We start from the raw sequence: 27317 nt of genomic DNA on the forward strand, positions 1-27317 counted from the left end.
CATGACTGACATGACTCAGCACTCTTTGGTAAGTAACTGTGCAGGGACTTCTGAAATCTTTGGTGTTTGTCTTGGAATCTCACCACTGGATTTTGGTTATTTTGTTTTGGTGGTGGTGTTTTTATTTGTCTTTTCTTTACCAGCTCTCAAGTGACCCAATCACACCCCTCCTTTTTGGGTTGACAGTGTTAAAACAAAGCTTGATCATGATCTCTGCTCAGAGCAGCAGGCTGATGTATGCAGAGGGACCAGCACATCACCACATACTCCCTTAGGCCTGCTTGCAGGCAGCAAGATCAACAAGTTGTGGTGTCACAGGCACTCAAGTTGCACCTACAGCTAATTCTAGAACTAAAAGAAGAACCCTGGCATCAGACACCATAAAACTTCTGTTCTTACCAGCCAAACAGAACCTCTAACGACATTAAGACATTTCACAGATTCTCAAAAACATTACAAGAGCTTTGTAAGAGTAACTGGAGCTGTAGTGCTGTGCTGCTCTTAAACCAAATGTGACAAATTGTTAGCAAAGGGACAGAGAAGAACAAAAACATTGTCATCTTGCCAGACAACTCTGCACTCACGTATGTAATGATGGGAAGTTACTGACAACAGTATTACTGAGAAAGTACAACTGTACTACTGCCCATGCTGTTATTCCAATGGACAGTTACTTACTCCAATACAGCTGATTTCTATATGGAAAAGAGGCTATGCCATACTAGCCCAAGACACCTTTACAGTGACTCCTGTAGGTATAGATACACTGATACAACTGTGTCCCTATGAGGAGTAAAGAAGTGAGTGGTTTTCTAGAATTAAACCAAAAGTCTGCATACTACCTTCTCTTTCTAGTTTACAGATGAAAACTATGGCTCAGATGAACCCAGTGTTGCTATGGTCTTAGTAGCTTCACAGGAGTTAAAACACAAAGTAGTTGCCTCTTATGAAATCCCCAGTTTTCAATCATCTGAAGGTAGCCTGGATGTTGAGCAGAACTCTGACCTGACAGCCTCAAAGGAAATTCCTCAAACAAACAGGAGGTTGCTGGCACAGGTCAGACCCACTCAGGGAGGTTGTTCTACTGCAGGTCTTTTGGGCAGGAGAGAACAGCCTTCACAATGCCACAGAGCAGTGTGAGGAGAATTGATCCCCAGGTGCTACAAGGCAACGCTACTCCTCCCATTCTTCTGCACTGCTCTTGAACTTCACAGGCTGAAGAATGTCAGAGCAAGGAAAAGTAAAAACATGCACATTATTTGCATTCAAGCAATGGCTTACAAAGAAAGTGATGCTCTTGGACCTGTAGTCCCAAGAAAAATGAAACATTTGTTCTTCAGACCTCGAGTATCTGTTTCCTTCCTCAGTGCCAGCAAAATGTGGGGAAAAAAGTGCTGGTGTTCAGCCCCTGCAGCAAAGTGCTGCTTCCTGTAAAGAAGTCACTTCCTCTGACCTCTCTCTTATGTTGCTCCTCTAGTAGCATTGTTCTCCTGCACATCACCCCTGTTCTTAGCACACAGGCAGTCCTTCCTCATGGCTGACTTGCACCTTGCTAGCACAGAGCTGCATGCTGCACAAGATTTCACGCTCCACGTGTAGACCCCAAGGACATTATAGAAGTCTTCCAGTTTCTCAACCAGTCTCTCATGAACTTACTTGCTGGAGGTCTTTTCTGTACACTCCACAAGCTCCTGGAAAGCATATCACTGCATGCTTTAGATGCAATTACTTTGAAAACCTGGAGAGAAAAAAAGCATCTCATGGCAGGCTTAGAAAAGGCAAAAAGCTTATGCTGCTCGAGATGGAGCTTGACAGATTCATGATGGAGGTTATGAGGCACGTCTGCCCCCACTAACAAGGGCTGATTTGATATGCTGGGAAGTCCCTCTAGTCCTACCTTGTTAGTCCAACCTCTCAAGCACCTCACCTTGACTGCTGAAAGCAGCCTTTTGGGTGAAGCTGCTATTCAGACAACATTGTGCAGTAACTTGGTTTCAGTGCACAGCTATGCATGCTTATTTTATTACATATTGCTTTCTTCTGTAACACCAAAGCTGAGCCCAGTCTCTTTGCTAAGGAAGTCCACAACCATCCTCAGTTACTCCTGGACGATTTTTCCATGCCACAACCATGAGCCTAGGCTGTGACAGTCCTGGCAGTGATGCCACCCAGTCAGATGGGGTGCTGGCACTTCCAGGTGCTGCAGAGCTTGGGCAGCTCAGCCCTGCCAGATTTCACACAGCAGCACTGGAGGTACCAGAAGGTATAAGGCACTGATAAAGCAACTGACTGTGCTCCATGGGGACCATGCTGCAGGGTCTGCACACAAACAATGATGTACCAAACCCAGGCCATCTTCCTACTGCAGCCTCCAGATAAGACTTCTAGTCTTTTCCTGAGAATATTTTTGTCTGTAAGCAGGAAACCTGACACAGCTATCTGGATATGATTTAGCTTTTCTGGAATAACCACCTCTGCAAATGCTCAATATATCCCCCTTCCAAAAAAACACTTTCCTTTCAGAAGTCTCCACAATGGAATTAATCCAGAATACCCATTTCCTCATTTGAGGATAAGGTTTTGGGAAATTTCATCTTTCTACTCTGCATTTATTTCTTAAGCTTTGAACCATTCCTCTGACCCTGATGCACTCTTAAAAAATAATTTAGCATATATTATCTCCAACTTGCCTATAGATATTAACAAAAAGAAATTAGTCCATACAGTCATAATGAAGATATTTTACCTGCAAACAAAGTAACAGGTCAAGTTGCACTCCAGACATTTAAAACAATTTGTTCTAGTCATGTGTCAAAGCCAGGAAGGGAAACTGAGATAAGAGCTCAGAGGGGTTAAAACCAAATTTTTAGAGGGACTGATACTAGGGAAAAACCTTCACTTAAATGAAATAAAGACAGTTTACTGCTATTTGCTGACTTTGCATTCGAAACCACACAGGGCAAACAAGAAACACAGCTTGAGTATCTTGCAACTCAGGTTGTCATCCCCCCATTTATTTCACATGTGTATGTATACATATTCTGCATTAGCTGTAAGAAACAAAAGAAAGGATGCATCTTTTTTATCAGACCAGTTCCTAGCAGGAATTTGCACTCCACATAAAACTGGTACAAGACAGCAGCAAGGCCCAGAAACTGGTAGAAACAGCCTAAAACCAGACAGAAGCACATCAGAAATACAAAAACGACACTGCAAAGACATTGCTCAGATGTTATGGCAGGGGGAACCCACAGCACTTCTGTCAGTATTTTCAGAAATATCTCAATTTAAGGAAAAATAGAGCATTTAAGACATCTTCAGATGGGAAAGACCACGAAACTCAACCTCACGGTGACGTGCACAATTATTTAAAACCTGTAGCTAAAAGGAAGATTCAGATGCAGTTTTGTTTCCAAGCCAGATTGCACGATACACAAGCACTGGCTTTTTTGTTCTGCTAAAAAGGAGTCAGCAACCACTTGTCTGTCAGTAAAGGTGTCTATCTGTTTCCTAAGGATGGCTAGAAAGGCTTCTGTTCTCCCCCCCAAAAAACCCAGTATTCAATCCTCAAAGCTATTTTCTTCTGCTTTCCCCCATAGGCAGTAAGAGATGCTAGCTCTGATTTGATGCCCAGGTGAAGCATACCTGTTGCCTGCAGCTAACACATGGGCTGCTTTTCCCATCCTTGAATAAACAGACACGGAGGGAGTTAAAAGAAACCATCTCTTCCCAGGCTTGGAAGGCTTGACAAACCTTCTTCATCAGCTGTCCAAAACACGTGTTGAGTTTTCAAACAGCTCACGGAGAAGACCTGCCACTGGTTCATCAGCCCTCACTTCTTAACTGGAATGCTGTAAGCCTCCTTGCTTCCTAAACAGCCACTGAGACTCCACCATGAAAAAGAAGAGACCTAAAATTCAGATATTCTGCCCTCACACAGAGAGCATCCTCCAGGTTTGCCCCGTCCCCTTCCTCCCCCCTCGCAGGTTACCTCCAGCACAAAGCTCTGGGCAGAGGGCTGCCATCGGGTGCTACCTTGGGTGTCCTCTCCCCTTTTCCAGGGCTGGTCCAAGCCCTGTCCCAGTGGCCCTGGCTGCCACTAACAGGTGGCTTCACCCGTCTGCTTGGCACGGGGCTGCCGAGCGAGCGGGAGCGCGGCGGAGCGGAGCGGGGGAGCAGAGAGACACTCACAACACTTACTGTTTATGTCAAGGCCCTCAAGCCCCAAGGGACCCATTTTCACATAATCTATAATTATCTCTTCGCTTTAATCGCCTCGTCACTTCTGAGGCTCTCCTGGGCACAGGAAGAGGAAAAGCTCATTAACTGAACCTTTTCTCCTCTCTCCAGCCACCCATAGCTTTTAATTGCTTGGTGTTGTTATTATCTACCAGTGCAACTGGGATCATTTTCATAAGAAAGGGTGGTGGGAGGGAGGGAGGCAGGAGCGGGTCCCCGAGGTATCCACCACAGACAAGCCTTTGCTTTCTCAATTATTTATGCCAGCTGAGGTTTTACAAGCTGAATAAATCCATAACTCAAGTTTATTTGGAACCAGCAGGCCGTCCCGGGGGAAGTGTTGCCCACTTGCCGGCCCAGCCACGCGTCGTCCTCCGAGAGCAGCCGGGACGTTGCGAGACACGTGTCATCCAATTCCCCACCCGTCGCCACACGCACTTCAGTAGATTAGTGGCAGCTCCAGAGGGGAGGTGGCTGTGACAACCCCAAACAAGACCCTCTGCCAAAGGATGTGCTCTCCCAAAGGGAAGGCAGGCCTGAGCCAAGCTGCCCCTCTGCACAACAAAGCAAAGCCCCAAGGGTCACCCTCCGGGGACAATAAAAAGAGGGGAAAGCAATAAACTTGGCAATCATCTTGAAGTCAGGGACTTGCCTGCTAAGCATCACCAGGAGAGCATCCATTTCTAAATAACACTGGACTGAAAAAAACAAACCCAAACCTAACAACCCAAGCCCCAGCTGCCTGGACCCGCAGGTGTTCTGTTTGAGACACACCACGGCTGAGCACACTGGGGGCTGCTTGGGCTCCACACAGCCAGGAAAGCTCTTCCCACAGGGGCTGCACAGCCCAGCAAGCAGCAGACATCTGCCAGGCAGCCCCCCAAAAGCACTCGGAGCACGAGCCCATCATTCCCAACACAGCAAGGACATTGGCTCCCACATGTTTGCAGCTTTGAGCTCATTTCCAGTGTTGGCATTCCCAGAGTGGGGCTGAAGGGAAAGAATAAAACCCCAACCCTGCTCCGGAGTGCTGGGCTCATCTCAAAAGCCGTCGCTGCTCCGAAGCAGCATCCTTGCAATGGACACTGGAAGGCAGCTCTTTAAAATTCAGCAGCCTTTGTGCCTGACCACACGCAGCGACCTCTGGTATTTTCTGCCAAAACAGTTCATTTGTCTCGCACAACAACTAATCAATTCCCCAGGCCATCCATCACGGGGGCTCGTGCGAGCCGGCCTGGCAGCAGGGCCAGATGGCGGCTGCGTTAGTGGGATTAATACCATTCTGATAGATTACATGGCATCAGGCAGGCTCCAAATACAAGGGGTGCCTGCTCTGCACCCCGATACTAAACAGAGTCCCCCTCACAACCAGGGTCGCTCCCAAGCGTTAAGGGAAAGAGTAGAAGGTTCTACCAGAAAAGCGCTTCTCCGGCATCCCTCAGGATGGCAGAAGTATAAAGAGTTGCTCCAGGAGGCCTCCATGCTGACCAGCAGATATAATTCCCATCCCAGCCCGCCGAGGTCACACAGAAACAGCCCACAGCAGAGTGCAGGAGGGCTCCTCTGGTGGAAGGGGAAAGAGACACTGACATTTGGCAGCATTATTTTGCATTCTCCGTCTGCCAAGTCAATGCTTTCGTTTGCTGGAAGCGCTTGTCAAGTGCCTCCTTCCTCACCCCCACTCTGAAAAATATTGAAGAGTAACTTTGAGGTTGAATTTCCAATGCTACGGTATTTTTGGCATCTCCCTCAGTTTGTGTCTTAGATTAGATTTATATTGGTGACACATCAGTCAACCTCATCTCACTGCTCATTTCCCAGGTTTGTGAAACTGTAATTATAGCTATTTGATCATGAAAGAGCTCAACTACTACTGCTTTTGTTCTGGTAATAAGACCAGAGACAAAAAGCTTGATGTAGCCATAAAAACAACCACAAATCCACTGCTATACCCAGCCTGAAATCACAGATAATTTCTAAATCCTTCCTTCCAGGGGAACCTCCAAGTTCCATCATCAGTCACCAACATACATTATTTTTATGTAATGCCCAAAGTGAGATAAGTGATTTGCAAAGGAACACAGAGGCAGAGCACTATGCTAATATATTCTGCAACTGCTCCCCATTAGTCACTGGGGGTACTTGAGCTCTTTATTGCCAGGGTTTATTAATGACTCCTAATTGATGACCAGTGCCCAGCACCCCAAAGTAAATAACTGCTATGCCTCATTAGCTCAAGAGACCTTCTCCTGATTTGAGGATTGATCTATGAACACACAAATTGCACTGATTTAACCAAATCTCTTTCTAAATTGATTTAATTAGACTGGTATAACCTGTTTCTATGGATGCTCTTGAATTTATTTGGAATCAGTGCAATGTACTTCTCAAGCCAGACTAACCATTTTTTTATCTTGTTCCTGAAGCAGAAACATTTGAGATAATTAGCGATAAGGCAAAAAACCAGCCCTGGCACCATCCCAGTTCCTCCTACTTCTGACCCACCTGACTTTAGGGTAGGGTATGGTAACTCCACTGTCCCAACATTTACAAGATTGGCACCCTAAACCTTCAGTATTTTATTCCACAAAAGGAATGTAAGCACTATTTATGCACAACTTTAGACAATCCGGTTGAACACAATGGCATTGCTGATTTGCTTGGTAATTTACTGCTGATGGTAAGTTAGTGGTTTAAAACCAGATCTCTCATCTTCCTGTTACAGAGCAGCAGTTTGAGGGAGGTTAATAATTTGCTAAACTGTTCAAAAGCTTCTGATGAGAATAAAACAAGTGAACCTGCTTAGGTGAACCTTCAAAACTCTGCACTTGCATTCCTATCGCCTGGTGCAAGGCAAGGCTCCAGGTAAATTAGACTCTTCCTGTCTCTGGATCAGTGGGATCCTAAAGGGCACACATTAGGCTGTGCTTGGCAGAGTAATACCTGCTGAGAAATTGCTTTCAGCACTCTGTCAGAGCCCAGGGCTGATGAGGATTCAAGTTTTAGTTTTTAATACACAGGATTTCCTCCCTCCATCCCTTATTCTGGGCTTCCTTAATATGATCCTTTAGATAGAAAATACTTATCCTATCAACAGCCCTGGGAAAGAGTTGTTTGATTTTTATTCCAAGTTTTGCAAGTTTGCTGTAAAGCTTCAGTAAGGCCCACCACAGACAACAGAGTCAATAAAATAATCTGCAAAGTTCCTCAGATCTGAGGTTTTGAGATAGCATACACACTGAGCTTTCAGCATGGCACTTACCAGTGTGTTTAAGTTTACACTGGCTCAAGCTATAAAATTTTCCTTCCTCTTGAACATTTTCATTTTTTTCCTCTACAGAAAATGCCTTTTTTGTTGTTTTTTTAAAGACTACATTCTATTTATAAATGCACAGAAGTATTACTGAATGCTAAATTTATGTTCTTGTAAGTAACCACTCACAGCCTCAGAAAAGTCACCCTTCTCAGGTGAATGCTGTTACTGTCAAAGCAATTCACCTCATGCTCTAGAAAAACTTGGATGCCAAATTGAATGCCTAGAACCATCCCTCTCTGGCTCATCTGCTTGCAGCTTTGGTACCTGTGACATTTTGCTGTTTAGGGCTATACTTTGATTATTTCAACTATCACCATTACAGACGTACCTATACTTGCATGCATTTATTCCCACTTCTAGTAAGAAAAGGAAGAGTAGACAAAAGCCATAATACACTGGCAACAGCACTGAGAAAGCTGAAGCTAGGTGAGATCTGACACTTGCTCACTTCCCATCTTGCAACTGAAGACACTGATGTCTGAAAGCCAAGCTATGATAACGGACCATGAGAGTTCCCATTCCGGCAGCAGTCACAAGACTTTATTCACCTTACCTTCAGCAGAATCACCCTATTCCAGCTGTTATCAGAGACTTACTCTACATACAGCCCCATTTTGTAAGGACTACAGCTATGCCATACAAAACATACAACACATATGCTCCTCATGGTATGCTTGAAAAGAATGTATTTGGAGATGTCCTTATCTTCAAGTCCTGCACAAGTCATGCTCTCGTGGAAATAAAAACAAATTAAATGAAGATTAGGGCTAACCAAGCCAACCAGAGCAAGCTGTTTTCCTGTAGACTGTGCTGTATTTTACATCCAGGCAGTACTTGGGATAGCCAAGACTCTGAAAGCACTGTAGGACTAAGCACAGCTCCTACTTAGCACCCAACACCAGGCAACACTGGTTACATTTCACTCCTAGAAGAGCTCAAACAGGATTTAAACCACAAGGTCAAACTATGAGATCAAGGATGTTGGCTAAGACCTACATTGACACAGCAGGGAAGAAAAAGGAGTTTGTGGCTAGCAGAAGTGCTATTCCTCAAACAGCATGTTAAACCAAGGTCATACCTGACCGTGTTGGCTCTCCATGTAAGGTGGACAAGGCTCCTCCTGGCCAACTGCTCCATCTCGCTATAAAGTGGATTGCAACACCAAGGGAGGTGCCTGCACTGCTGCTGAGCACAAAACTGCCACCTTATTTGATTACACAGAACAACCATAGCAATTTCTACCTCAGCTCCTTGCAAAAGGTTCAGAGCCACCTGTTCAAGATTTTTCATTAGCTTGTGACAAGTACAAGAAATGCTGTGTTAGAGTTTTAACACTGTGGGAAAGTTCTCAGCAAGCTTGGGAGGCTGTATGGAGAGATATCAGTGTTTATCTTTTAATTTCCTGGAACTGAAATGATGCAAGACATTCAATAAAACAAATGGGATAACATACACATAAATGAGTGACTGCAACATGACAGCAAACACTGCTCAAAAATTTAGTCTTCCCTGACTGTTCATTTGAACTGAAAATATGACACTGTATTCTGAAAGATCCTCCAGGCAATCACTTAGGTATTGGAGTTAATATTATACCCATGATTAGAAGACTGGAACAGTAAAAAACCAACCAAACAAAAAACCCAGCTGTCCTTATTCAGTAGCTAATGTCACTTACCTTGACAATTTTTAAATAGCAGCCATTCTAGTTCAGTAAATGCCTTTCTGCTATGCTAGCTGCAGAAGCTAGAAAAAATTAATTTGATATAAGGTACAAACTCTCCCTGAAGGCAAACACTGTCCAACATTAAAACCTTCACTGAACAATCCCTAAGGAATGTGTTGGTAAAGAAATAACTATTTCAAAAAGGAGTGTTAAGGTAGCATCTGAATAGCTTTCTATTAAAAAGATCCAGTATTACTTTTTTGAGTCAGATCACTGAAAAATGGGAAGCCTTGCCCTTCCCCCACATCTTGTGCTAGGGAAAGGTTACTACCTGGCAGTGATACAGACAGTTATTGATTTAAATGATTATGGACCTGAAAAGTTCTTTCCTGTCATTTATTATCCTGTTGTAGGTGCCACCACACTTGTGCAATATTAAAAAAAAAGCTTAACAAAGTGACACTACAAAAATAGTGATTTTAACTGAACTCCTTTGCAGATAATTACCTGATTGTTTCTTCTTGATATAAAGAGCTGACAACTGGGCCTCCAAATGCAGTTTTGTTTTCTTTTCCCCTCTTCTCTGTCACCTGAAAAAGAAAGATTGGTCCAGCATCCTGGCTCCCATCCTCTTCCAACCTGTGCCACCCCCTCTGCCATCTCCCACCCCTTCCCCTGCCCCAGAGATGGCACCAACCCTCTGGAAGCCTCCTCCTTCAGGCAGATCATACCCCATGACCCTGTTCCACCCAAAACAGCTGAATGGATCTCTTGGCAGACTGGATCAATGCTCTTCTCAAGGGTCACCTGAAAGGTGGCTTTGGCAGCCTTGCTGTCCCACTCACGAGCCAAAGTGTTGCTTGTGCTGCACTCCCAGCCCTGGCCCCTTAGGGCCCAAAAGCTGAGCTTCTGTGAGGCAGCATAATGTTATGTTACTAGATTGCAAAGCTTGCCTTTCTAAATCTATTTAATATAGATTTAAAATTAAATTTTATAATGGGCAGCATTTCCAAATGATTTACTCCCAGGGACTCTAGGATTCTGAATGATTCCCACCATAATAGAAATGAACAATTAGAATAATGATTGATCGATATGGAGGTTCAGGCCTACTTTTTTTTTTTAAAAAAAACCAACACAACCAAACCACACCACATCTTGCAGCTTGGGAACTTCAATTGTCTTACTTTACATTGATGCCATACTTGGAGAAAGGGGGAAGTGCCTGCAGTCTGAAAGCCTGATCCCATTTCAGGGGGTGCAGGGCACCAGAACCCTGAACTTACAGGGTATCTTGGTCTTTGGGTAAGTCAAAACTCATGTGCAATTTCCAGCAGTCATTCCTTATAAACCCAGCCCATTAATTGCAACGTGCAGTTGCCCGTGGGTAGTTCTGTGCATTTCTGTTAGGAGAGATTATCACACCCAGGGTGAACAAAACCAGCAGCAAAAGGAAAGCTGTCCCAACCTTGCAGTGACTCAGTAGCTCGAATACAGTCCTGATTACACCAAGAAGTCTTGCTGCCTCATTTGAATTCTACCTAGAAAGATGTTGATTTTTTAAAAATATGCTTACATGTGTTTGTTTTTTTCCTGCTCCCTAGGTTGCTTTTGGTTTAAATCAATTTACTGCTTCCTCATAATATATTTACTTTTACATTCTGCATAGGTTGAGTCAGTTCCACCTCTCAGCTCTCCTATACCAGCCAAATGCTGGTAATATTTGGATTTGCAGATATCACAGACATACTTCTCTAAGAAAAACAGGAAAGGAAATGGGCTTTGAAAACTATTCTATGTCAAGTAGGTGCTCTCTAAGTTGTATAAGAGTATAAGATGACACAAAGTTCTCCTTTCCTGAAGGGAAAGGGCTTCAGAGTCTTCACAGTGCCATGCCCTCTTCATAAATTATTTAGCAGAGAACCTGCTAGTCCATCAATTGTTTCCACACCACTTATAAAGAAAATTAATTTCAGATCATCTGGTAGTACATGCAAGAGTTACTTCTCTTAAATGAAATTACACTCAAAAATAGTCCACATTTGTTACTGAGGGACAGTCATTCAACTAGTATAAGAAACTACAAAAAAACTTTTAATCTATATTCTTTTACCTCTTCCCACTACAGTCTTTGTTTGCTGCTTTTTTCAAAGTCAGAAATAAGCCTTGAGAAAACATATTTCATCTTTCTACAGGCAGAAAAAGGTCTCTTGGATTAAGTTCACCTTCTTTGCACAACCAGTGCATTTCTACCACAGATTAATCATGTTGATTGAGTACACATAAAGTCGTGGGGAAATTGAGTGATAAAGGCTTTCCCAAAAATGCTCAGGCAAAAACTTTTCTGGCTTTTAATCTATACACAAGTTACTTTGTCCAAGTAGCTTTTATCTCATCTCTTTCACACAGAAATAGGCAATATCCAATTTATGTATGTTGAACCAGGCTTATTCCATCCCAGTCCTTGATATGTAGAAGTTTATGAAAAATGTACCAGAGAAGTTTCAGCTAACCTCTTGGGATTTAATGTGCACCTCTACTCTGCAAAGTCATGGCTGAACCACTCATCACCACTTGGTCTTCAAGGGGAATCAGTCCAGACTACAAGGAACACTCCTTCCCAAAAAGGTTAACTCTGCCTCAACGCAGGTATCAACTGGTTTCTTTCCACCTGCCCTTGACAATTTGCCTATACCATGAGGTCATCTGCCCACTTCTAATATCCATAGTACCCAGCCTGCCAGGGACTAGCACGCAGTATCAGAGCACAACGTACCAAACTGGGTAATCAAGAGGTGGGACACAGCAGTTGCTCCTTCCAAACCACGTCACAGCTACCGCGCTAACAGGAACCAGCATTTTTATTTGTGGCTCACGTGAGCTGATGAGATGAGTAACATGCAGATGCACTCTCCTGCTCAAATCTCTTAACATTTCTACAGCAGAAAAGGGCTTTTAGGGCTGGAAATAAAAAGGAAACACTACATATACACAGATAAAGACCGGGGAGTTTAAAGTCACATTAACTTGCAAACCACAATTCAATTAAAACCTGACACTGCACGTTCTTTCTCCCCCTTTAAAAAAGGCACTAATAATTAACTATGTGGCTCTCAATTAAGCCAGCTCCATTTCTTTCACTGCTGGCAGTGCTGTCCAAAAGCACTGCAGATACACATGCAACTAATCATAGTTAAGAAACAACATGATCCTAGGCTCCCCTAATTTGCAACCTGAATCCGTGAGAGATGACAGCAGCATTATCCACAGTCAGGACCATGCAAGAGAGGTGCTGCAGAAAAGGCAAAATTACTGGGGGTTCCATGAGCATGAGGGGTTGCCCTCAAACTGCCAGTTAAAAACTGTGGGAATAAAGGGAAATTTGGCACTTGAGTGCCAAAGCATAAGCAGTGGAATGCAAGAGATGTGGGAGGAGGTGATGAAGAAATTTAAGAGATGCCTTAAGAGGCACTGGAATTTCTTGTGTTCTCCCCTAACTCTTGCCCATTGAGTATTTGATGGTCCTGTACAATTAAGGCTGATAACAAAGCCACAATTACTCTTGACAGTTAACTTTGGTAGGTGGATCTGGTTTACCAAAGCTAGCATAAATCAAGGGTAAATATGTGCTTCAGTATGCAGCATATGTATTCATTAAAAGACATTTTCAAGTCCCTTGACTCCCAGTGTGCTCACAGGCTGGCACAGGAAACTCCACTAAGGCCAGAACGATCTTTCTCAAATGTCACCAGGAATGCCAAGAGAAAAGCCACACTCCCCCCTGAACAGACAGCAGAGCATCCTCATCCCTGCCTCACTGCACTGTATTTGTCAATAAAAGACCAGCTCGATTCAAGGTACAATTGCATCTCGACTGGCTGTCACTGGCAATGCTGCTCCAGATGGCCTCAAAGCCTGACAACCATTTTCTGAACAAAATGGAAATACAGGGACTAATATTTGCTAACATCATTAATTAATTTTTTTTCCTCCACTCCCCCTTCTTCCTTTATCCATGATGTCAAGATGTATACCTTTAAATTGTTGTCAGCCATAAAACAGACGTCGTGTCCCAGTTCAGAGGTTAACATATAATGACAGACACATTAAAAAACCCTGTCCAATGCCTCACTGACAATTCCAGCTCCATCTTCTCTTCAACGAGACAGTAGCTCAAACTCACTTATAAGCTTTAACAACATTAAAGTCTAATCATGATTGAAAAATAAAGGAGAAAGAGAAGATAGTTTTTATCATACGAAGCATTATAGAAACAGAAAACAGAGACATTATCTTTGTGTAGGCTTTGAGTTCACCTTCTATTTTGGTCTTAAGTCTCATGATCACAGCACGATTCATTTTTCTTCTTGCATTTTCAGTAACCAGGTTGAAAATTAGCATCTAAGAGGAAGAATGGTTGTTTCCTGTCAGAGCTTGGTTTGGTGGGCCAACCTGTTGCTGTATCCCTGAAGACAAGACAGGGATTTATTATTTTTCATCTCTGAGCCCAAACTTTGTTCTAATCTACATAAACCAGGCTACAACAGATTTAACAAGATGGCACTTTCAAGGGCCCTTCTGATGACTCAAACTCATGTGCCAGAACTCATTAGAGATGCCAGTGAACCTACCACTGGTGATAAGTTGGGACTGAACTTGACCTAGTGGTACACAGCTATTTTATAGGCAAGGGACTCATGGATCTGACAGAAAGGAAGGTACAGAGAAGTCCTACAGAGACATGACAAAACATCAGGCATAGCACAAGTTGCAGTACAGCTTTAAAAAAAATTAATACCATAACCTGGAGTTAACAGAAGAGCTAGATCCTAGGCATGGGTTAAATGTAGGGCATCCCAGTTTTATCCAGAGGAAAATGAGAACTGTCTAGCTGGTTTTGGATGTCTAGATGCCTAACACACACAGTAGCAAGAGCTGTTTGGAAAGGCATGTGGCTGTGTCACACAGTCCAACTATTATCCTCCCAGTTCCCTCACATCTCACTCTGGCTTTTCTCCACACCCAAAACCTTTGAGTAACTTCACATGAAGGCAAATTTAAGAAAGAGAAAGCCATCAGGCAAGAGGTTCTTCACATGGAAATACTTGTCTTCAATGTTACAGTAGCAAAGTGGTCAAGACTTCAGCTCTTTATCATGTATCTTGGAAACAGGAAAGTGAGACAACTTGAATGAGAGGATCTCACACCCAAGCCATCACAGTCAATGGAAGAAGTTATCTTGGGTTATATCCAGAGACTACTGATTGTTTTCTTCTTTTTTCCAAGCCTGATGCAACTGGAGTCAGAGTAGCAGCTGCATCCTACTTTATGGGAGGGACACAAGAAATAATCCCAACAAAATTACTCCAGTCAAGCCTTGAAGTATTTCTGCAGCAGTGAATACATAGTGCAGATTCCAACCTGCATAATTCACCTTCCTACAGCTTTCCTGTTCCTCCAGCTGCAGGTGTCTGCAGGGTGTGCTCCCTGGCTTCCCTGCACAGAGCAGCACTGGGGCCAGGGACAACCTTACCAGTTTGCAGACGGGTGTAGACACACCAGCAGAACAACAAACCCCCTGCTCAACAGGAAGTTGGCACCCTTCAGCAGCCACCAAAACCTGCCCTGGCCTCACAGGGTGCCTGAGGGTCTTGAGCCACCAAGTCTGGAGTTGCAAGCACTGGATGTTCACAGAGGTCTGCCTGGCAGGGGCAGAAGAAACCCTGGCCCATATCACAACTTCCAAACTGCACCTCAGAGGTGACATTTCCAGTCCCAGTTGTCACAACAGCACAAGCCACATCCTGTAACCCCATCAGGCTCACAAGAAGGTACCAGTAAATCCCCAAAGTGTGCTGACTGAATTGTAATTAAGCTGATTGAGTCACAGGTGACAAATTTTACAGAAGACACTTCAGAGTTAACCCAACAGTAGACTTCTGCTGGCCACCATGTCCCCATTATTGCTCTGGACATAATTTGAGGAGCCAGGATTATTAGAGAGGCAACAAGAAAACTCTCCTAAAGTTTCAGGTACTCAGCCCCCTCCTCTCCCTCTGTGCCACAGCCCAGCAGTTCCCCTGGGAAGGGAACTTGGGCAGACACTAATTGTATTTGACAGCAGCAATTACATGCAAGGCTGGAGATTAGAAGCTCGTTAATTGTGCGTGCCTTAATTGCTGCCGTCTCTTCCTTCACTAGTTAAGGCCAGTGCCAGGAGAGCCAAGGGGAGGAGGGTGCTCTCCACCCCAAATGCAGGTGGTCCAAAGATGAGAGCCCTTGGACAAGGAGATGTCCCTTGTCCCCCAGCATGGGGGGGAGGCTCCTGACCCCAGAACAATGCAGGAGGGTCCTCTGGCGGGGTGGCTAATGAAGCATGAAATGAGGACAAACAATGCCCTCTTCCAAAGGTATTTTCCACCTGTATCTTTCTGACTTCACAGCTCCCTGCAGCAGGAGGTAAATATTAACCCTTCAGAGGGTGATGCTACTCAAGGAAATTATTTTTTCACCATCTATAAAATTAGGCACAGAACTAAACACTTGAGCAGGACTCATAAAATTCTCCCTTCCCGACTAAAATGTACAAGCTCAGCACTTCTTACAGACAAGCAGAGGCCAGAGACATCCAAACAAGATCAAAATGCACCCAGGCTGAGGGCAGCCTCCCCGTCAGGCTCTGCTGTAAAACCACCTCTCATGAAAGGCTTCTGTGCCCTCCACACCAGCCGTATTAATGGCCATCATAAACAGACTATTTCAATATTCCTCTCTCAACAATCCTTCTTGGCTCCCAGCAGCAGCTCAGGGAGAACGTGCACATGACTCAGCACCTGGAGCTTTTTCAAGAGACCACTGAGAATCTGTACAATTTGAGCAAACTGTCCTATATATATAAAAAAAACGACAGTATGCTCTGCAGGATAATGTGGGGTTGGGTTTTTTTTTGTTTTAAGTATTGCAGGGACAGTTAATATTCCATCAGTGGCTACATAAAAAAAATGTTTACTGGTTCTTTTGAAGCTCATCACAGAATTTTATCTTAAAATACACAATCTAAGACAGGGAAAATATTTTCCAGATTGCATCCAAAAAAATAGACACAAACACACTATAATTTATGTCATAGTTAAATAGTGCTGTGATCTAAAATAAGGCCTTGCAGCTTATTCATTTAACTTTAAATGAGTTAATTAATAAGTGCATCATAATCACAGTTGGAAATTAGTAGTAAAGACAGTCAGGGGAGGGGAATAAATGTAAAATGCTTAACATAATTTAGAGCAGGTTTTATGTTTGCTAGTAGCTGTGGTTTCATGACTCACTTTATACATTTTAACATCCGTATGGAATGAAATAATATGCTTAATCAAAAAACCTAATGCAGTGGCTTCCAACAGTTTCTGATTTGTGAAGCTTTTCTTTAATGGCAAACAAGACCACCAACAGACTCTTCTTTTCTTTCCTCACATCCTTTTCATGGACTCCACAGTAACTTGGAGACTCCCCATGTCTGCAGACCCCAGGGTGGAGTGGCCTGTTTGCACCCTTCCAGCATGAGGCAGCTTGCAGAAACTGGGAGCTTTTGGGAAGGGAACACAGAGCACTGCATCATCAGTGCTGGAAACAAGCAATCACTGCTGTCACATCACCCATCTGAAAATCCACAAGTGTCCAGGCAGAAGGGACAAAGCTCTGGATACAGAGCCTGTACTGTAATTGCTGGTTTTTGTCAATCTAATAGAAGATACTAACATATATAGATTTACACAGACATTTGTATGACCAAAATATATATTCTGAGCCAAACTGGAAATACTGAAAAGCTACATAGCTTGGAATTAAATGTGTGATCTGAAGCTTGAAAGCTGAAGGCACCCCTATCTTCTGAGAAAAAGAAGAAGGACATCAGCCCCCAGCCTGCCTATTGACATGTTCATCCTCTACTTGTTGGACCAACAGTGGGCCAGACAGCATCACAGCAGCAGCAGAGGCCACTTCCCCCCCTCACAAAGGGAGCTGCTCCAGGGCTGCTTGACCAGTGCCACTGAAATTTGTTTCCCCCAGCAGATCTGGGTCATGAAGGCAGAGGGAGGATTTATGAGCTCTGCAGACAGGGAAATGGCAGAACAAAGAGATCTTCATTGCTCCTTGTCCCCATGGACTCAGCCAAGGGAAGGATCAGAACATCCCAAGAGGAACAGAAGGTTTCTGAAGTGATGGTGTAACTCTTCACTGAAGGATGCAGCAGGATCTGAAGGCTGCTGCCTGCTGAACAGCCTTTAGTGCTGTACACTGGGATTGTCTGAGCCTTTACATGCCTTTTTGCTGGTTAGTCCAGATTAAAATACTCACAGGATACTCTAGAGACACATCTTCTCTTGCAATAGGAGTGATGTGGTACAATAGTGCCCAAGTATCTAAGTACTAGACAATACCTGCTCTTTAAGGATAATACTTTTTTTCACTCTAAGGGACAAATAGCATCTACAAGATATTAATATGTTACTAACATCCTACCAAAATGTCCAGAATTACACTCAATACCTCCTTGATACTTCCTGTAAAAAGCAAACTGAACATAACTTACTCAAGTTAAACTACAGAAACAGCTTAATTATGTTCTAGCTTATGTTATACAGTAACAATTGCAGCTACTTTCTCCCAACTAAAAGCATATGCTGTTTTTAATTAACGAGTTATCTTTTAAACCAGACTTTACCTAGCCATGTGAAGTAACAACTAAAAGGTCTACATCTCCACACCTAAAGATCAAGGCATTACATACTCCACAGTAAGAGAAACCTGTAATGTCCACCCAAGACTGATTTTTTTTTTTAACCACCTCTGACACAGCAAGTTCAAAGTACTGCATTAGCTTCAATTACTTTGAAAATTGAGGTTTTTAACTCGAAGTTGCACCTTTTGTCATTTAAAACAGTCAAGCTGCTAGCATGGCTGGGTGAGTTGCTGCCCCAAATGGGAGCAAGAGTTTGATCAGAAGCTGCCAGGAGCTCCTAAGTGAGGTGCAGAGCAAGCCAAAGCCTGCCTCCCCACAGCCCACCTCATGCCACAAGCAGAGGAGACTGCCCTGCTCCTCCCAGCCTCACTCACCACCTTTGCTACTCAGGACAAGAGGACTTGGGTGCATTAAATCACCCTTTTCTGGGTTTTTGGGCACCACAGGAAGATATTTGGGTTCACAGATGTCAGGGATTCTCCCTGCTGCTTAGAAAACAGCCTGGCCAGCAGGAAGCTAAGACTGAGCATCTCTCACCCTCCTGATCCTCTCCTCCTCCCCCTGAAGCTCCTAATTTGGTTTTCTTCCCCTTCCAACCCCCCTATTACACCAAGCTGACATTCAGCCTGCTTCACTCTCTGCCCTGACCCAACTGTAAATGCATCTTCTGGCTGCCTGCTTACTTCCCCTGCCCTTACAGTCCATGACCACATCCTGCTTGGTTTAACACCTCTCCTCTGTCAGCCCACGCTGCCACCTCCCCAGACTCCAATTTTGTAGCGCTGCCCAACGCTACCCAAAGCTTCATCTTCCAACATATTTTAGCCAGTGGAGTTTCAGTGCAGAAACGAACTTAACAGGAAAGTTTTGACAACACTGCTCTTTTCTGCTTCCAGCCTCACAGCTGCTTTGCAACAGCAAGCTTTTCAATACTTTGTTACCCACATTTTTGTTACTGGGGGGGAAGCAGCATCGCTGCTAAAATCTGCCAAAAAATGAAAGCTGCATGTGGCATTTCAAACCCCTCCTTGCCTTGCCAGGAGCTGCCACCTCAAGACAGAAACAGTATAAGGCAGTATCTGCTTTCACTTCAGGCACTTCAGCTTGTGGGTTGGTACCTTAAATTCAACCTTGCCATCTCAATTTAAGCAAAGATCTGGGGCTCTTTTGAAGTATGAGCACCCACTCATTTTCTGTCTACTCAGCATTAGCACTAACAACCTTCAGCAGAGGACCAGGAGCAACTTAAAACTGATCTGGTATCTATCTCTGATACTGAGATGCTTTCTCTGCTAGGAGAGCACTTGCTCAAGTGAAGCTTTAAGACTCCAGAGCTCAGCTGTGTCCAGTGCCTCCAACCCCACAACTATGGGATCACAGAATGACCAGGCACTGTGGGACTTCTGCCTGTGCATTACAGCCCAACAGCAAAACCTGTTACTTCTGAACAGCAATTAAAGGGGAAAGAAACAAGCCACTAGGTCCCTGCTGCACAGAATGTTGTAAATGCCCCACTCTGTGACATCTTGTCAACCTCACATGCCAGGAGTTTGATATATATATTTAAATTTGGTTGATTTTTTTTTTCCAGTTGCCTCCAGCCTATCTGGCTAGCATGCAGTGTCTCAATCCACCAGTGAGCCAGGAATCATGACACTGGGATGCCACAGGCATCATTGTGCTGCAGCAGCACACTCAACACCAGCAAGGCAGAGCTACATCTCTAATGATTCTTTTTTTCTGAATACAGTCCAGATAGGAAAAGATATTTTAATTACTGCAAGATGATACAAATTCATTCACTGACATATTCAAAAGGGAAAAAAAAATATTTCATCTTTGCTTAAATGTCTAATAAAAAATCACTGCATCAGTAGCTAAAAATGAGGAGCCTCCTAATTTCTTGCTCACAATTCCAGAATAAAACTGTTACCTTCTCAAGTAGCTGTGAGAGCACATATGATGCTGGTCACAGTCCACTAACAATACAGTGCATCAGCATTGCTGGATCCAAGCTGGAAAAATAGGGGCTAATATTGTTAGAAGCAAAAGTTAGCCCTTGCAAAGGCAGCAAGATTGCCTGTCTAACATTCTGTATGTTTTTAGCATGGCCAGGCAACTTAAAAGGAGCGAGAGAAGAGAGGTATAAATCCTTGTGGTAATTCCTTACTTTGAAGAAGTTTAGGGACATAAAAATACAGGCAAGCTCTGTACAGGATTCCAGTGCAGCTTTCAATAAATGACTGTTTGCATTTCTGGTTTCCTTTCTGAACTTCAGCCTTCCTAAAATACAGGCTTTGCAGCTTGGCACCGTTATATTTCAATCAATCGCTTGAACGAGGATTGCAATGTCATAAATAAAGGAGCCGAGACCATAAATTTCTGCAGAGATGTAAAATCAAAGAGAACAATCCAACAGACTCCCAGGGGGTGGGAGGCTGACACATATTCCAGCTGTTTGTATTTCTACTACGAGACACTTGTTCATTTTAACTTTTTCCCTTCTGCACAGCTTGCTAGAACCACAATTCCAAGCCACCAAAAATCTCACTCTGGAGCTGGCATTTCGTTTTGTGCTCTACAATAAGATGCAGCTGCAGAGGAGAAGAAGCCCTATCATTTATCAAGTTTGCCCATGGGAAAACAAAAATCCCAGATCACCCCAGCTGGCAGCCCCTCCAGCACAGCACCCCAATGCCTGGCATGCAAGTCACTTGCAAGAAAAAAGCATCCTCAGGCCACCTCTGAGATCTCCATCCTCAGGCCCTGGGTTCATGGCAAACAAGCACCAGCTTGTGATCTCTGCTGTCATCCTTACAAACACAAGTTACACATAGTATTTTATTAATCTGCTCCCTCATTGAACAACAGCCCAAAGGATGGCAGGGTTATTGTCACAGTACTGAGCAAGGATGTGCACTGCCCATGAGCCTGTGCTGCTTGTAAAAAACCAGTATAAATAGGAAACTGAATTTGATTTGCTGCTCAGAGCAGAACAGCCTGGATAACAAAGCAGGTAGGCAACACACTACCTCTCTCTTGGTGTGCCCTGAGTTTTATTCCATCTTGCATGGAATAAAATTGATAAACAGTTACATGTGCAAAGACAGGGACAAAAAGGTAGCAAATAACCTCTGGACAGCTTTGTTTATGAGTAGGACCTATATCAAGCACCTAAAGCATCAACAGTTTACGCACAAGAAGGTACAGAGAAGCAAAGGATGCAGCACTTTCTGCCTTTATTGCAGAAGAACAGGGAAATTTAGTTGATGTTTGTAGAATGATATTTTACTGCCTTACACAACAGACACAAAAAGTATCCTCTTGCTAAGGGAAAAAAAAAAAAAGGACTCCCTTCATGCTGCTTAACACTCAAGGCCTTAACTTGTGCAGCAAATAAACTGCCATTTTTCCAACTTGGATAAAACAAGGTGGGTTGCTCTGCCTGTGGTCTTGAATGTACAAGAAAGGTGCACACAAACTGTGAGCTTTTGTTAGCCAGGCACAGCACTGATTACTCCCACAGCAAGGCTGCATCTGCCACTAACTCTGCTTCCACACTAGAGACAGTCCCTTGCACAGCTGGCAAAATGCAGCAGGGCAGAAGAATCCCTCTGTGTGTTAAGACCTAACCTCTCTCAGCACATGTAATAAGTGTTCATACCTCAAAGTGGTTCACAAAAAAACCCAACACTGCAGTTTGCAAGGCTGCCTAAACCCAGAGGACATCAATCTTACATGCCCCAAAATCTGGGGTGGATCTTTATTTTTGTTTTTAATTTAACAGAAAAGGAAACACTAGAAAAGAAAAACATCCCAACACAACAAAACCCAACAAACAGGCCTGCTAGGTTTAATGTTGTTGTTTTTTTGTTTGTTGTTTTTTTTTTTTTTTTAAAGGGGAAGAGGTGGATTAGAGTTCATTAATTATCTCAGTGATTTGTCTCTTATAATGTGGTCACCCATTGAAATAAGAGCTTTCAAAATATATACAATGAACAGTGCAGCTTGTCTCCTGCATTTTGTTACAATTGTTATTCTTAAGTGCAATTATTAACATTTGGGTGAAAAAAAACCCCAAACATGAAATTCACTGAGGGTGAAGCAACAGACAAGTATCTTGTACAACCCAGAAAAAAAAAAAGAGGGACAGCAGAGAGCAGAGATGCTGGCAGCACTGCTCATGGCTTGCAGGAATAAGGGAGGCTTCTCTCTCCCCAACATGCTGCATTTGCACAGCACAGGAAGCTTTAAGGAGCACAGCAATAATTCCATTAGCCCCCACTTTACACGATGCAATTAAATGGCTTTTCTGCTACAAAAGAAATAAAGTCCCTATTTCCCAAGTTTTTGACCTTGCAGTATAGCAAGCCATAAATTGAGACGTTTACCCAAACTAACTGCACAGCAGGTAGGTGAGCACTGCTGGTGGTGACAAGCTGAGACCCAAACAGGTCTTCTCTCCCTTCCTGCTCTCCCCATCCCCCTTGTAATCCTGCCCATACCACTCTGCTGCTCTTTCCCAACCACAAACGGTGGCTGCTTGGACAGATTATCAAGGGAGACATCTGTTTGACTGACAGACAAAACAGGAAAACATGATAGAGGCACTCATTTTGTTTACAGACCACAGTTTTTCTAATGTATTTCTTAATTTCCAGAATAAATTCCAACAGACTGCAGCAGAAACCAAGAAATCCACTGATTTTGGCCTGAAACTACTGTGTCATTTACCATTCACAAATGTAAACCTTAGAAGTTGACCAAACTTCTTGCTCCACACACAAACAGGCAAGCAATGAGTCCAAATTTAAGCAAAGTTCAGGTTTGGATTTCCAGATGCTTGTTTTAACACCATTGGATACACCGTTTGTATTTGAGTCACTGCAGAAATGTTATGTTGCCTTGGAGATCCTACTTAAATACAAGAGGCTCATCAAATTAGATCAATCACTAATATTTCAGTAACACCTGGTGCAACCTACAAAAAGCCTATGTACAAATTCTGCTCCCCCACCCATCTGGAAACTGTTTCTCCTGCTTTTCTCTGTATCCTCAAATTCCAAATTCGCTTTTCCACATTTGCTTGGTGCATTTAAACTGTGATAGAGAAAGGTGATTTCAACATAAAGAAGGATGAATGGAGCCCAGCCCTGTGCATGGGGTAACTGGCCACCCACCTTATCATATATTGCCCCCTGCAGTACCTCTGCAAAAAAACCCACTGGGCAAATCCATTTGCTTTATTCCTGCAGGTTTTCCAGCTTCCTGGACTGCTCTGAGCCTGCAGCAATAGTGCACTTGCTGTTTTACTCTGAAGTTCCTTTTCTTTTCCTTTGAGAATGACTGTCTATTCCCCAGGGGTCCTCTCCACCACGACTCTGCTCCCAGACCAACAGAGGTGTTCTACTCCACTACTTGGTCCAGAGTACAGAGAAATGAACTCCACTCAAACAAGGTAGGTGAAAAAAAAACCCAAACCCACAGGCAGCTTTCTCCCCTGCAAACATCAGCACTGAAATTTCAAACCTTTAAGAGCCTAAAAAGATGTTTGGTGAATGTCTATTTTCTTTGAACTCGAGCTCTCTTCCTGCTTTGCCTTGGAGACGTGTCTGTGCTCCTCAGACCTCTAGTATGCAACTTTCCTCATTACACAGCAGAAATCTTACTAAGTGCACTGTTAGTGAAGCCGACTCAAGTTAAAATGCCAATTATTATTATTTTTTTAATAAGGAAATAGAAAATCATTAAGTCATCCAGCGAGTTTCAGCAGTCAAAGCAAATAGAAAGAAGGCCTCTAAGTGTTTGGGGGAGGGATGTCACTTCAGTAGCATGACAAGCTGCTGAGACCCTAACTGGTAAACGTGCAATATAAGAAATAACAAAAGGAAATATTTAGAATCAAGAGATGCCAAAACTGCAATCAGCAAATGGAAGGCTAAAACTGATGAGCAAATCTGGATGGGTTTTTTATTATTTATTTTTATTGTTTGAGCTGTGCCATATAACCATCTTGTTACAAGGAGCAATCAATAACAGCTCCCAACCGCCTCACTGCAGTGTGGTGGACACACCTCCACCCACATCCCTTGCAAAATCAGCTTGGTTGGAGATGTGTACAATGGTGCTGAGCAAGAGAGGTGCTGCCTTGCTCCCACCTCCACACAGGCAGTGCCTGTGGTCATAAACCCCCACGGCAATCTGAGGTTTGAAAAATCTGGATGTCGAAAGCCAGTAGGAATGTGTGATATCAAATCCACAACGGATTAGAATTTTAGAGTGTGTGGGGGAAATAGAAATAGTCACTAAGACTGTCTTAAAACCAGCAAATACTAGAAGTGCCCAACTATAACAGCAGAGACAGCCAGGAGCATGAGAACAAAGGTTACGGCACAAAGATGAAAGACAAGCAGCTTTTGAAAGTGAACCTCCCTAAACCCCCAACCCACATCTGAGCCTGCAGGACAGCCCCATGCCAGTGAGTAACACAGAGCCACAGCAGGAGGGGGAACCAGGGGGATGAGGACATGGAGACAATAAGCTGCAGGTGGCTGGCAGACAAATATCATTGCCAAACTCACACATCAGCCAAAGCCATTAGAAGCAACACCAAAAGCCACCAGAAAAGCAGGAAGTAGACAGGTGAACCTGGAAGAAGTGAAGCAGCCAGGACACACTTCTCTAAATGACCCAAAGCTGTGAGAGGTGTTGACTACATGAAACATTTCTGTTTAAGGATAGAGAACACAAGAGAATTGCTTCATATGTTATTCTCTGTTCTGGAGGAAGAGTGAATAGACTTGAAGGACAGGTGATGTCTCTGAAATATGCAAATAGAGCTGAGCTGGCCCAAGCAATTACCTTTCCACTGCCTGGAACTTCAGACTGAAAGGAATGACTCACAAGGAAGAACAAGAAACAAAAGATGTGCTAAAAGATAGAAGATGACTAAGGAAGCCTGCATCAAGAAGAGAATGGAGACTAGAAGGGACAAGCATAGTCTCGACCTCCTACCAAGAGCTACTCTCAGGAAAAGGAACAAAACAACCTAGGACACAAACCACAGTAAGACCCATGCCAAGAGAGGAAGACCTCACTGCAAAGCATCCAGAAAGGTAGCTGTGATGGTGGGTTCTACACTTCTGGGTTCAAGATAAATCCAACAAGGAGGTCCCTGCAGTTTCATGAAAAGACAATGGTTCTCACCTCAATATCCTTTAGATTACAGGCTATTTTAAGGATTTCCTAGCAAACAAAATTGCTAGCATAATTTCTTCCCAGGTTTTAGACAATGCTCTGAAAGAAAAGATCAGGCATGACTATCAGGCTACCTGCTAGCAGCAAGGGTGAACAAGAAACTAAACCACATTGGGAATAGCCATGGATATGAGCACATAGATGTGCCACTACTATCAAAAGCAACATATCAGCTTCCCAGAGCAGGAAACAGCTGTGCCACTTGCTTCTCAATGTTCAGTTGTCTCTTAAGAAAGTGCAGATGCTCCAAACTCCATGCAGGAGTAGCAAGCAGGAAGTCAGATGTTGACTTCTACTGATGTTCCCATTGCTTCTGAAACCAAACTTGGGGTGCTTGTACTGCATCAGAATGCTTTTACTTTCTTTGGGGTTTTTTTCCATCCAAAACAAGCAAAGATTATGAAGTTATAACAGTTACAGCCTGATGTTGAAAATGTGCTAATACAGGAACTGCAAGGTCAATATGAAGGAATGAATCAATGAAAAAAAATCAAGACAAAGGAATGAAGAAGTGGATCCATTTGGACTGCATAAGAAACACTGCATTTAGTTCCATTCTATTTATTAAGAAAAATACTGACAGCCTGAAAGCTGCAGAACAGCAGCAAATCTGCTGGGGAAAAATGAAACTACGTAAAAGGTGTTTCTAAGCTTTACATTTTGCATATTTAGCACTGAAGGATTAAGACATTAAAAACTGCAAATAAATGAAACAGAAGCTTGAGGAGGATTTAAGGTAACAGGAACAACTTTAATGGATGCAATGAACTGTTGAAGAGAAAAATGTAGGCAATATTGGGAAAGCTTTACAATAGCAGAAGTCATGAAGCTGCACAATGAGAAATTCAACACCTTTGTACTGCAATTACTATTGATGATTCATATTGATATGAAAGCTGAACTTTTCAAATTTGTACCAAGCACTTTATACTGCTCTTAACCAAATATACTAGGAGTATTTCATTCATGATCTACTGTACAGAAGAAAATTCAAAGGAACCCAGCAGATGAGCATGTAAAGGAGACACAGTGACAGTGATGAAGCACCTTGTAACGCACCCACAGATCTTTTCTATAAATCCAATTTGAAATTTGAAGACTAAAATAGCTATTTTATCTCTGTCCCCTGACACATGCATCGCCATAATTTTAAAGAGCAGAGCTCCCCCTCGTGGCTCCAGAAAAAGACTACAGAGCAGCATGAGATGAGGGAGAGACTCCTGGTTTTCATATACAAGTGGAATTTAAAGGAAGACGCAGTAGGAAGGACAGATGACTTGTTTTAAAGAAAGCAATGTGTCACCTCTACTTTAGTGCTAACTTTTAAATTGAATTCTCTGCTAATGTAACTTCCTCTGCCTGGTCTTCCTGCAACTCAGCACCTTCTTTCAATGCAAAATGCTCTGTTCTCCTAACAGGTTCCTAGCTCAGCTATAAGCAAGGCAAAGGAAAAGGATAGTCAGGACAAGAAACATGGCACCTGTGCAGCAGTGCAGGGTAAGTAAACCAGGCAACTCCCTATGGATTCTCCTCAGCACTGTAGTTCCATGCACCAAGACCACACAGAGGAAAAAAATCACTGGCTTCAAAAAGCCAAGAAATATATGCATGGTCACCTGAGTGAGAGAAGGACAGCTAGTGAAACACTGCCACAAAAGCATCTGAAGAAAAAGCACATTTCTTTAAACCACTCTGACAATTCAGCCCTGCCATTTCCACAGAAACTTTTAGTCAGGCTCCAGGATTGCTTTCCTGCAAATCTACACTTCTTGCACCAACTATACAAGAAAGGGAGGAAGGAGAGATGCATGGATGAACAAACACCAGCACGACAAGCACTACCCAGCATGGTCAAGCTTCTGCTGAGTCCTCGGGACAGGCTTGTGCAAGGACAGCAGTGGGAGAAACATGCCCACACATATTCACTCCTCACCTCAGCAGAAGAGGGGAGGGGTAGTGCTGCAAACCAGTCTTTGTTTGCTATATTGCTTCTCTAAAATATGTTTTTTAAACTAACAGATTATTCCAATTTCCTGGCTGACATCTTTGTAACCCAAAGGTCACACCACAAAATCACAGAATCGCTGGAGCTGGAAGGG

General features: G+C 43.3%; 1 protein-coding gene across 1 annotated transcript in view; it reads right to left on the bottom strand.

The window, feature by feature from the left end:
• The window catches only part of ACBD6 (acyl-CoA binding domain containing 6), an 87514-nt gene that overhangs the window by 50505 nt on the left and 9692 nt on the right, over positions 1–27317 (bottom strand). Inside the window, exon 4 of the mRNA XM_051625385.1 lies at positions 9729–9811. Within this exon, the coding sequence (XP_051481345.1) occupies positions 9729–9811 (83 nt within the window). The remainder of the gene's footprint in view (positions 1–9728; positions 9812–27317) is intronic.

The sequence above is a fragment of the Apus apus genome, chromosome 7 (assembly GCF_020740795.1).
Source record: "Apus apus isolate bApuApu2 chromosome 7, bApuApu2.pri.cur, whole genome shotgun sequence".
In the NCBI taxonomy this organism is placed as follows: Eukaryota; Metazoa; Chordata; class Aves; order Apodiformes; family Apodidae; genus Apus; species Apus apus.